The sequence below is a fragment of the Solanum stenotomum genome, chromosome 1 (assembly GCF_019186545.1).
Source record: "Solanum stenotomum isolate F172 chromosome 1, ASM1918654v1, whole genome shotgun sequence".
Lineage (NCBI taxonomy): Eukaryota > Viridiplantae > Streptophyta > Magnoliopsida > Solanales > Solanaceae > Solanum > Solanum stenotomum.
In genome coordinates, this window is record NC_064282.1 from 6,475,932 (window position 1) to 6,489,343 (window position 13,412).

The 13,412-nt window shown below is 29.3% G+C and overlaps 1 protein-coding gene across 1 annotated transcript; it reads right to left on the reverse strand.

The window, feature by feature from the left end:
• Window positions 1–4,535: 4,535 nt before the first annotated feature.
• Window positions 4,536–5,720, reverse strand: LOC125849984 (protein EXORDIUM-like 2). The gene has a single exon (XM_049529918.1). The coding sequence runs from the start codon at window positions 5,663–5,665 to the stop codon at window positions 4,760–4,762; it is 906 nt and encodes a 301-aa protein (XP_049385875.1). The 5' UTR covers window positions 5,666–5,720; the 3' UTR covers window positions 4,536–4,759.
• Between the last annotated feature and the right edge of the window lie 7,692 nt (window positions 5,721–13,412).

Sequence of the window (13,412 nt, forward strand, 5' to 3'; positions counted from 1 at the left end):
ATGAAACTTAAAACATGGAAAGGCTATTCCTCCAGTGTATATGTTCAGATGGATGCTTAAAGTATGTGTATATATATATAAATAATAACATCTTGGCAAATAAAGTGAACTGAGTCTGTTTGGTTTGATATATAATATCCAGTGGCAGAACAAGTAATTTTCACTTACGAGATTCAAAATATAAAGAAACACATACAAAAAAACTTCTAAGTAATTCAAAATATACTACATATGCACAAAAGATAATTTTGAATTTGTATATTCATTGTAATTTTTTTCAAAGAAAGGGGTTTATTTGAATCCGTTTCGACACCTGGGAAGTTTCATTTTGAAGGTGAAGCGATACCTATGAAAGACTTCTGGGCTTAAACTCCAGATTTTTTTTATTACTAAGGAACCCAATACTTTGTGTTGTTACATATATTATCATCCAGAGTGTAAGTCTTTCTGGATTGTAGAGGCTCAGAGGGATATCAATAGCAACGTAAAATTTAGTAAATCAGTTGGTTGACTAATTGGTGAAACTAACTTCGTCACAGTGTAATCCTCTCCCCTATTTTCACCTATTCTACACAAATTTAGTTTTCTTAAAAATAGAAAAATAGCAACTGTGGAATGTACTCTGATCCTTCACACAACCCCTGGTCGTTTTAATTCTTTGGAAACATTTTTTATTTTTAAAAGAAGTGGGTAGGCCATATTTCTAATTTTATTTATTTAGGGAGAATTAAAAGGTAAAGACTTTGGGGTCGTTTGGTTGGGAACTAGTTATCTCAGGATTAACTATCCTGGGGTTAATTATCCTGGGATAACTTATCCCAACATGTATATGGGATAACTTATTCCATCACTATGCTATAAATGGTGGGATAAGATATCCCAATTATGTCAACCAAACAAGACATCTAAATTTTATCCCAGGACTATTTTTTTATCCCAGAACTATTTATACTTTTGAGGTGTCTAACCTTATCTATCCCAAATATTAAAAAAACAATATAATATTCTCTCAAGGATCGAGGTCTTCTTTGGCTAAGAATGAATTCTGGAAGAGATGGAGACCCCTCTAATAATTGTCATTTTTTATTTTTTTATTGTAATTCAGAATTCCTATCGAATATATTAAATTTGAATTTGCATTCACAAGTTTTTTATCGAGAGTATAATTATTTTGATTTTAATTTATTTTTACTTTTTTTTAATGAAATTATATATTTATTTTTTTTTTTGAGAAGGGAAATTATATATATATATACTTCGCAATCTTATCCTTTACCACCAAATGTGACACGTGATGACTGTAGTCTATACTGGCACGTGACCTGTGCTACTTTAGATTTGCAGCCTAGCCACCAGATCCTGAATGTCTTGCCAAATACGCATACAATTTCTTAAATTTTTTTATTTAGAGACGTAAATTATGTCATATTTAACTAAAATATTTAAACACGTAAAAAAAATGTGATTTTGTTAAATCTTTTTTATGAAAAATTTAAAAAGGTTTTAAAATATATTGTGAAATATTTATGTACATAAATAAGTTAATTATATAAACTAAATCACATTTTTTAATTAGACAAATAAACCTTAATTGAATATGACCTAAGTTTTTCGGCTTATAATTAAATAAAGGTTTATAATTTAAAGGCGGAATGACCTGGGAGATTCCTGTACTTGGCCTCGTGTGTCAGTTGGACCCTCCTACTCATCATTTTGCCAACCAAACCCCCAGAACACAATATTTTAAACCCTTCAGACCATTGTCAGAGCTTATGTAATATTGGTGAGTTGGAAATATGCATGATTACACACACTTGAAATCGAGTTAAAACAGTATTTTACTCTTAAAAAAAATCAATTTAACAAAACTATAAAATAAGATCCATCTTCTTCAACCCTTCTTCACCCACACACACCCTTTCTTCTTCTCCACCAGCCCTCTCTCCTCTACCCCTCACCACAACCCTCAACTTTCTTCTTTCTTCATCTCCACATTCACTCTTCTCCACCTCTTCTTTTTTTTTTTATACAAATCAGTAGCCTCAACTTCTTCTAAAATTTTTGTTTTTTAAGTTTGAAAAATATTAGTATCATTCTTTTATTAGATGGTTTCAACGAGGAGATGTAGATAATGTGAAGGATGATTGTAACTATTGAAAATTTTAAAACTCCATTGATAAGCTTGAAAAAGCTAAATAATAATAAATGAGTCTTGTGAATATGTAAAATTAATCAAAAAAATTTATTGGGGTTCATTGAGTTTGTGCTGGTGAACTTGTAGTTGAATTTACAAGTTAAATCAAGAAGAATTTGATCTAATGGGTTAAGTGAGTTAAGTGCTCAATTTGTTACCAAATATGAAGAAGATGACTATTTGACAAGTTTAAGAAATTAAATTAAAAAATTAATCTATTTGATTTTTTTTTTTACTTTTTTAGCACTTAATTTTGCATGTGACACTAAAAGATGATGTGGAATTTCACGTGTAATCGCGTCCATTACACGCACACTGATCGGAGGAGAAAAGAGCTTAAAATGTTGTATTCTGATGGGTTTAAGGGTCTAGTTGGCAAAATGATGAGTATGAGGGTTCAACTGACAAACGGAGTCAAGTACAAGGGTCTTTTAGGTCATTACGCCTAATTTAAATGATGAACTTCTTTACGTTAAGAGCATTTGAAAATATATGAAAAGATCCCAAATTTGAATTTTAAATATTTATATTTAATAGAAAAACTTCATCATGTGATCGAGTGATCAATATCATTTTTCATGTGATTGAGTGGTCAATATCATAATTTATGTGTTTAGTGCCCGTTTGGATTTATTTATTTTAGGATACATTAGTTTTTAAATAGTTTTGAAGTATTTGGGTAAAATTAAAAAGTGTTTATAAGCACATATTTTAATGCCAAAATAACAAAAATAAATCAAAAGTCATAAGTTAGAAATCTCAACTTGTGGCTTTTGCTTATAAGTTACAAGCCAAAAGTCAATCCAAATAGGCCCTAATAAATTTAAGAAGTATTTGTTTATTGCGCCACTTATAAAAACACGACACGTGATAATCATAATTTAAATGATATAAATTTCTTTTACAATTTTAATAACAATAAGGATAATACCAGTTGTAGTGTAAAACGTTTGATTTGTATTTACCTACAGAAGCACTAATACTATTTTGTATTCATTCGCATTCAAATAGAGAAATGGTCCATATAATGATTGTGAAAATAGTTGGGGAAATTACTAAACTACAAAAAAAGTGGCTATCACACAACTTGCCATATTTGACTGAAAAGCCCTTTGAAAAGGAACAGCAAAAAAGATTGTTTCGGATAATAACAGCAATTGTTAAAAGCACGATCATGCAATCACCTAATAATAATAATATATTTAAATTAAATTAAATTAAACCCATAGTTCAATTTAATTTAAAGTTGCAAAGTCATAATTGTTACGGTAAACATTGAAATTTCTTGAGACTCTAATATGTGTTCAATTTAAATTGAAATTCCACAACGCGTATTTAATTTCAATTAACATTTTTCTAGGCTACTCAACCATAAACTAGTCCTATGCTTATGTAAAGGGAATTATAATCCCTCTAAGAGGCCTCTGAAATATTCTGCAATCCGGACAACTTTAATATTCCTCAATTTATTAAATATTCATAAATAAATCAAATTCAAATCATTCTAGTACAGAAAATACTTTATTAGGCCCTCGAGTGAGAAATACGCCAAAAACGGTCCTTGAGTTATGATGATAAAATCTTACGGAGAAATCTAAAGAGAAGAATCAAAAGGAGAAACAGATTTATACTCATAAACTTTGATCAAAAATTAATTTTTTTGGAAACAGTTACTCTAATTAATCTCTTCAACCACGCGTGTTATCCGAAAATATTGATATAGAGAGAACCATAAAAGGCTAAAACACACAATGCTTTGCCCCTCTTCAAAAGTTATTAATTTTTAGGTGTTTTCTTTAATAACCCATAATAATCCGTCAACTCAGACAACGCAACAAACTAAAAAATTTTAGTTACAAATTACTCCATTATTATTATTACTTTCTCCATTTCAAAAAAGGTACTGGACTTCTTTTATAATTCAAACTAAATTAATTGGTTAAAATTTAGGAAAGTTATCAAGAAAAAAAATACAGTTTTTCCCCTTATATAACTACATTTTTTATATGACCAACTTCAAAAGACTCAATTGTTCATATTTTACTTTGATTTATTTATATTTTCAAATAAATTAAGATTTTAATTAAGTATATATATATTTTCAAAAATTATTTGGAAATACAATTAAGAACAAAAGTTAAAAGTGACGTTCAGTATATGTTTCAATTTTTTTCTTAATTAATATACATTGCCTTCAAAGTTCAGTTGTTTTGAAAGGAAAATGAACTACTACTCCTTAACCAAACCCTCTATTTTATTTAACCAACTTAGAAAAAGAAGGAAGAACCTTTTTTTTAAAATTCATATTTTATATAAACACTAATATTATTATGTCATATTAATTTAATTATAGTCCTATAGGCATTGCATATTACACATTTTTTAAAAAACATAAAAGCAAAGGAATATACAGTCATACAAAACGACAACGACCCACCCCCACACTTGCCATTCTGCGGTCCACCAAATCCTGAAGGTACAATGAACATACGTAGACTCGTCCACACCCAATCCCACCACCCTCTTCTTTTCTTCTCCTCATCTCCCTCTTTGATTCTTTCCTTTTCAAACGAGCGCCGAGCATGCAGATTTAGTTGGGTCCCACATAGCAGGGAGCAAGAACCTACGCCCATTAACCCCATGCGCATTATAGCTAGCACCCGTACTCTTATCAACTAGAGTTTGACCCGGATAACCCGGGTAAGAACCCGACCCAAACATACCGGTACAAGCCGAAACAGCCTCCAACGGCGCCGTCGCTGGCCCCTGAAAGTATCCATTGTTAAACGGATTCGTCACGGTTCCCGCCAAAACCGTTGCCACGTTGATAATCATCCCGTCAACGCCAACGTCACCGTTCGGCGCCAATAAAGGCGGCGTTTGTGGGCCGTAGATAGGCTGATGAAACGGCCACGCACACTGACCGGCGCACTGAGTCTCCGAGTTACCAACCCAAGCGTAAGTGAAACGGACTTTACCCCGAGTTGAGCCATGGGACCCACATCTGCTACAAAATCCTTCCACGAATACATCCTTCGCCGTCAACACTAAGTTCACCGACCTACCCATATAACCACCCTTGGAAGCCAAATACAGAATATGTGAATTTTTCAGAGATTTTCCTAAAGAGCAATTTTCATCGAGAATTTGTTTTCCTAGAGTAACAGTGGAGGCACCAGTTTTGTATTTCTCAGTTGTTTTCCACCAGGAAGCAGCTGAAGGATTTGGGGCTTTTGGGGAGTTTAACGATTGAAGGAAATCAACGATTATAGACCGTTGGATAGGGGTAAATTTACCGTACCATATGAGATTAACGGTTACGGTTCCTTTAAGCAGAGCACCGTTGTGGTATTTGAGAACAAGAGGTTGTTCCTGAACAAGAGCAGCCATGGATGCTCCGAAGAGAGAAGAGGAACACAATAAGAACAATAGGACCGAAGAAACAGTGGCAGAAATGTAATTTGAACCCATATTGTGAGTATTTAAAAGTCTTTAATCAAGCGTATTGAGCAAGAGAGAAAGAAGAAGAACTGAGTAAAATAGAGAGAAAGTAGTGATACTTATAGTAGGGCTAAAGAGTTAGGAAGAATTGGAGACAGCTGTAGCAAAGGAGATGTCAACGTCAGGTATTGCCACGTGGAAAAATGTAATAGGGGGCTGGTGGAAACTAAGAGGAGCAGTACATTTGCCAGGCTGGAAGATTGATAGGTTGACGTGGTGGTCTACTCAGAAGACCTAAATGAAGGAGAGTTTAAGCACACCCAGAAAAAAGGCATGGTCTGGAGCATGACGTGGAGTTATGGCACTGCATGCAGCGATATTGACGTGTCTGCTATTCTCTTCGTTTCTAATCTCGCGATTTTAAACATGTAAATTATCACGTAGATAGTCGAAAGTAAAATACTCTACTATTATATTCACAAGTTTTCTTTTTGAAATGTATATAATTTTATTTAACAAGAATTGATCAATAATCCTAATTAAATATGCTTTATTAAGTGGAATTATATTAATAATATAGATATTCTCTATACTATTAGTGCATTTAACCCAAATACTAATGGTAAAAAATAGGGAGATCGAAAGCGATGGCACAATAGAAATTTAAAATTGCTCTATATTTAAATTTTGCGAGTGGCTAAAAAAAGAAATGTTAGTTCTCCAAATTAGACTAACTTTATCAATTATCATGGTTTGACGGTATTTGCTTACATGGACATTTGGGTTTTATATCTATTCCGTCCATTTCATTTTTACTTTTTTTTTTTTCAATCCGTTGATTGATGTCTGCATTGAAGTTTGTTACAAAGTTTAATTTGAAGGTAACGCCTCCAATAGAATTTTCTCCATAGATAAAATTTGAACCTGAAATCTCTGATTAGAGATGAAGTAATTCCACCACTACATCACCGTTCATATTGACTATTTAATTTTTACTTAATTCATGTTAATTTTATGTTCTCTGTAAAGAAAATATTTCTTATACTAATAAATTTATGTTTATATTATTGAAAAGAAAAATCTTACTTGATGTTTTATCAATGATTATACATTTGAAGTAAAGGCAGGGTGGGGGACAATGGGGCTGTGAAAGTAATGTGCAAAAGTTGAAAAATGGGAAAATTATACAACAGTTTGCGGAAGGTGGCAACATTTCATGGACCACTTTAGTGCAGCGTATATTAGGCTTTGGGAGTTGGTAGCCAATGGACCACTTAAGTCCATGCACTCATAAGCACTGCTCAAATTCAGTGGTGTCATCATTATTAGCAAACAATTTTATAGTTCATTCGTTTCTATTTATTTATTAAATTTTGATTTTATATATTTATTAAAAAAATAATTATTAATATAATATATTTATCATTTTACCCTTTTATTTAATAGGATTCCAAATATATTTACTTTATATATTTAAAAAAAATATTAACTCAATATTAATATATTGAGGGTATAATAGAAATAATATTTTTTTTTTGATTTGTTTAAAAAAACAAGTAAAAAGAGAAATGAAAATATTAGATAAGTAAACAAGGAAGAAGGGAGTACTAATTTTATGTTTCTTATGACTGGAATTGCTTCATCTAATTTAATCATCTTCTAATTTTATACTCAATTTAATTTCGTACATGTATTCAACCAATATTTAGTTTTTAATATATATATATATATATATATTTATAGACACTATTAATTTAATCATCTTCTAATTTTATACTCAATTTAATTTCGCACATGTATTCAACCAATATTTAGTTTTTTTTTAAAAAAAATATATATGTTTGGAAACACTCTTGATTTAATAGTGAATTGTTTATCAAAAACAATCTCTCAATTCCACAAAAGTTGAGGTAAGGTATACATACACCTTATCCTCTTCATATTCTACTACATTGATTATGTTGTTATATTATATATTTTATTATAAATATAAGATTTGGATCAAAATTACTGAATTCAGCTGAATTCATAGTCAAAGCGCTAGCTTCGCCATGCTTTTACCTTATAAAAATACAACTTCATCTATCTCAATTTATGTGATATTATTTAACTTAATACAACATTTATAAAAGAAAGGAAAACTTTAGAATTTTTTTTTTTAATAGTTTATTTCTAAATTATAGAAAAGCTAATATTTTTCATTTTGTTTGGATAGATTAGAAAAGAAAGGATGTGACATTGGTTCAATATATATGTCATTTATTTGGTTGTTGAGAATCAAATAGTGAATAAAAATCTAAAATAGAAATCCCTAAATAAGAGAATAGAGTAGACTATAAATAGGTGGAATCTGATCCTAATGTTTATTTTGAAATATATAATCAAAAGATTAGGTGCAAAGTATTTGTTTGAGCCTCTCTAATACTCCCTCCGTCTCTAAGTACTTGTCCATTTTTTATTTTATAGTTGTTCCTAATTACTTGTTCGTTTTGATAAATTGAGAAAGAACAAATTCTTTTTACCTATTATACCCTCAATTAAATTACTATTTATTTTTTAAAATGTAGAATTTTTTATCTACTTCATAATTAATAGAAATAAAATGATAAACTCATTATGTCATTAATTATTTTTCTTAATAGATGTATCAATTTAAAAGTGAACAAATCATTAGGGACGGAGTACAAGTAAGGTGTGTTGCATTATTTGAGGATGGCCCATTTCTGTCTCTGATTCCAAGGCCACTCACTATATATAAATCTGTACTGCTTCTCTTCTTTTGCATATACATGTATGTTTCCCCATTTCCAATGCACTGCTTTAATTTATTATTATTATTTTAATATTATAAAAATCTGGTAAATTTATCTAAGTATAACAAAAGAATACAAACAATCTTTTTAACTTTTAAATATTTTTTCTTATATACGTTTGTTAATATGCTTTCTAGTCCAAAAAGTGCTTTAATTTTTTTAAAATATAGACTCAACTATATGTTAGTATAAGTATATTTTTTTAAAAAAATTGTGTGCAGTTTAGAAAGTGAAGGGTAAGTGGGTGCGCGAAGCTTTATAGGGCCTCTAAATTGTGTGCACTTTTAAATATGTATTATAGGACCTCTATACTTAATCCTTCCTAATTGAAGTTTAATTAAATACAAAACCCCAGATTTTTAATTACTAAGTGATCAGTCGCCTTTTGTGAACCATACGTCTCATAACTTATATTAAAGTAGTAGTAGTAGTGAATTTATGGGACATCTGGATGATAATGTGCGAGTTTATTACCCTACGAATTAGTATGAATAAAATAAAAGTAAAATTTTATTTTAGCATAATGAATTGATAAAAGTGAACGAAACTATTAATATAAAATTATATATATATATATATATATATATATATATATATACGTGTTCTTTAACTTGACTTATGCATTTTAATTTTATATATATAAATAGACACTTAAATTTATATAAAATTGAACAAATAGTCACATTCGTCTTACTTGACAATTTTGTATCTTATATCGTATTATGTTAGATAGGATGCTTGTCTCTATTTATTTAATTTAATACAAATTTAATTATTTATTTGTACACACAAAAAATTGAAGGGACGCAATTCCAGAAATATCATCTGAAGTCAAGTTAAGGTCCATATATTTATGAATGAGAGTATGTGAGTGTAAAATATTACTCAATCTATTCCACTTTATATGAGTCCGTTTGACGTGAAATGTGATTTAAGGAAAAAAAATCTTTGGAAATTCTAAAATAAGTTTCATATGGTTATAAATGAATTCATTAAGAGAATACCTCATTCTCCAAGAANATGCTTGTCTCTACTTAATTAATTTAATACAAATTTAATTATTTATTTGTACACACAAAAAATTGAAGGGATGCAATTCCAGAAATATCATCTGAAGTCAAGTTAAGGACCATTTATTTATGAATGATATTATGTGAGTGTAAAATATTACTCAATCTATTCCACTTTATATGAGTCCGTTTGACGTGAAATGTGATTTAAGGAAAAAAAATCTTTGGAAATTCTAAAATAAGTTTCATATGGTTATAAATGAATTCATTAAGAGAATACCTCATTCTCCAAGAAGGTTGGTGTAAGTGGGGGCTTTTTGCTTTATGGTGAGTACTTAATTGGGAGGCGAAAACTTAGTGGGTTGTTGAGTCGCGACTCTAATTGTTGAAGAAGATAAAGTTTTTGTAAAAAGGACTGAGATCTCCACTATGTTTTTTTCTTTTCTTTATTTGCGCTGTGAATTGTCATTAAACACGGTATGTAAAAAATAGCAGTTACTGCTTGAAATTTAAGTGGAAGAAAAAAAAGGTAGTTGAGGCTTCCACCAAATCCAATTTACAAAATATAAAGATTTTCAAAGATTTGATAAATATTAAATCAAAATTCAAGGACAGAGAAAATATTGACATATTATATTCTAATAATCTATATAACATATGTTTAATTTAAAAACACAAATTATACAAATCTCCTTTTTTTTCTAAATTTCGTAAAAGTTAAAATAGATCAAATAAATTGAGATCGAAGTTTCACGTGCGGAGGAAGATGTGTAACGTCGGCAAAATCAACAGTCCTCCAATCTCAGTCCTCATACGACAAAAATATCAAAATGTGGATGAGCATCAACGAAGCGACATTTAGCTTTGAAACTTGAAAGGTTATAGCACTTCCAAATATAAGTAGGGCCAATTTTGGAATTTTAGCCGACAAATAAAGATTTGCCTCCTGCCACGTGTATCCATAACCTCAAAGAAAAAAATAAATTACTCCTTTCGTCCTATATTGATTGATTATCTTGCTAAAAATAATTATACATATTAATCGTTCATCTTACTAAATCGAGAAATAATAATTAGATTTTTCTTATAGTCTCTTTGTTTCACAATAAATGGTCTAGTTTGACTTCACACAGAGTTTAAGAAAATAAAGAAGATTTTTTAATCTTGTGATCTTAAATCAAAGCTATATCAAATGTACAAAACTGCCCTTTAATCTTGTAGCCTTAAGCATGCCACGTGAAATTCTTAAATTTAAATGTTACCAAAAAGAAGAAAAAGTTTTTTTTTAAAAACGAAGGGGTATTACTTTTATGATTGATTCTTTTTAAAAATATTCAAATTTATTCGTAAAATCTCAAAAATATTTAATATGGGACGAAGGGAGTAATGACCTGCAAATATTCGCCAGTGGCCGTACGCATGCGTGCTCTCTTGGATTTATTTTACCCACTCCCCCCCTACCATTTCTGCAAACTGTGCAGGTAGGCTACGGACAAAGTTAAATCAAAGAGAAAATATATTTTCTCGGTTCATTTTTATTTATGATTTTTTTTTTTTATATATTTTTAAGTTATTAATATTAAATTAATGTCTTTATTAAAATAATATTGTGATTAAATACATTAAAGACGCCATTAATTAATAGGAATAAAATAAAAAATTCATTATATCAAAAAAAAATTAGAGTAATTTTAGATGATCAGAAAATTTGGAAGTCTATAATATTCTTTTTATTTAAAAATAAATTGATTTTTATTCATTTTTAATTAAAAGGGGTATTAAAGTTAAAAGGGTAAAATAACATAGTGTTAAATATGTTATTTTATCATTTTGACCAAATTTGGATCAAATTTTTCGGTCAAAAAGATTTTTCCTATTTTTTAATAGGTAAATCAAGTCGAAATTTGTCCAATAAAAAATACGGAATGAGTAAAAAACAAAGGCAAAATCTTTTTGACCAGAAATTTGTCAGAATGATATCTTATCTATGTTATTTACCTTTATAAACATTTTTATCCTTTTAACTTTAGTACATTTTAATTAAAAAATAGATAAAACATCAATTTATTTTAAAATTTAAAAAATATTATAATTTTCTGAATATTTAGCACTTTCCAAAAACAAAAACAAAGAGAGAACCGGTCAATATTTAGCAGCTCAAAGCTTTTTGTCCCTAATCTAAAAGAAAATTCACTCTTCCTCGGTAAGACCACCGTACCGTACTAAGTTTAGTACTCCAAAAATACGGTTTATAGTTTTCCTTAGTACAGTACACATCTACGAGGATACTCCCTTCATTTTTAAGGACATTTTGAGGTGTTTCATGCTCTTTAAGAAAAGTAGATTAAAATATAAAGTTTGACAAATAAAGATAGTGGAATCAGGTCGGAATATTATCATTTCTGTGTCACAGTCGTTATAGAAAACTTCATCAAGTTGTTCTGAAATAAAATTAAATCGTCACATTTAATTTGGGATTTAATATGAAATAGATTGGTCTAAGGATTACTTTTAATTTATATTTAATTAAGAATGGAAGAAGGCTACTAACTCTAGATTTATGAGTGGTGAACAGTTGTGTTCAACTTGTTCATTTACAGCTAATAAAAGCCTTCGATACAAATATTTTTATTATTAATTTGGTCAACTTATGACTTGCCAAATTGCAGCCATATATAACCTACCCATTATTCAAATTATAAAATAGTCCATATTTTGATTAACATATTGATTATTATCCTCCATAGCTTCTACGCCCTTATTTAAGTTAATAAAAGTAAATTGTTTTTTTCTTTAAATATTATACATACTTATTAAAAATTAAAAATGTAGTTAAAAATAGCTATCAATTTTAGTCTTTTTATGTTTGTTATTTCTGAAATTTTTCTCGAATTAAAATGGGTCAAACATAATAATTAGTGATCCCTTCTTTTACTTTTACTTGTACAATTTGGAGTTTTGGACAATGCACGGCTGCACCTATTGATTGAAATGTGTATTTTACTGTAATACTAATATTAAATGATGTTTAAATTCAACTATTTCTGAAATTTTTTAGAGAATAAGTGCAGAAAATATGAGGACAAAATTCTATTTTTGTTAAAAATAACAAGTAAAAATAAAAATATATTAATAATAATATTGACAACTAAAATTGAAAAAAAGAAAGAATAGTTAATTGCTAGTGCGAATTATGCTCTACTAATTAACCACTTCAAAAGCATGCAATGATCCATGAACGATAATACCATAAGTCAATTCCATCTAATTAAATATTTGGTAACGAGTAGGCGCATGATAAAAGCTAGTATTAATTAAAGTGGACATCATAATTAATCCTTATCCATAGCTTAATTGCCACCCATCTTACATGAATCACATAGAGGTCAAGTCTCTAGTAAGGATGTCAACTAGTACTCTTAATGACTTAAATCGATTAGGTTAGTGGAATTCTTTTAAATTGATCTGTTTTGTCGGTTGTCAGTACCACTGAATTAAGAAATTATCAATCCCTAATTGTGAAGGTTATGATTTGTGAGTTGTTGGAATTGAGGGGTTAATTAAAATGTACTACTATATTGCTCTATTCAGTTTATGTGATATGATTTTAATGTGGATGAGGCTAAAATCTTATCTTAAAAATATTTTGGTGTATGGTTTATCCCAATATAATATAATTTAGACAAATAATGTAATAGTGAGGTGGATGGAGTTTTTAGGCGGATAGTGGAAATAAGGATTAGGGTGAAGAGGAGAAAATTATTATTTTCTTTAATGTTTTTCTTCGTACCAATTATTAAAAATGTTTTCTTTTACTGTTTTCCTTCTATCAAATATTGAAGTCTTTTCCTTCATATCAAACACACTAGAACTCCATATATTTATGTTTACTTATCGACTATATTACAAATAGATATTCACTATACCCTAAGTTCAATATTACTTGTCCATTGC

Bases quoted from the DNA above. Each gene is read 5' to 3' on its own strand.
- LOC125849984 (XM_049529918.1), bottom strand. From the start codon at position 5,665: ATGGGTTCAAATTACATTTCTGCCACTGTTTCTTCGGTCCTATTGTTC.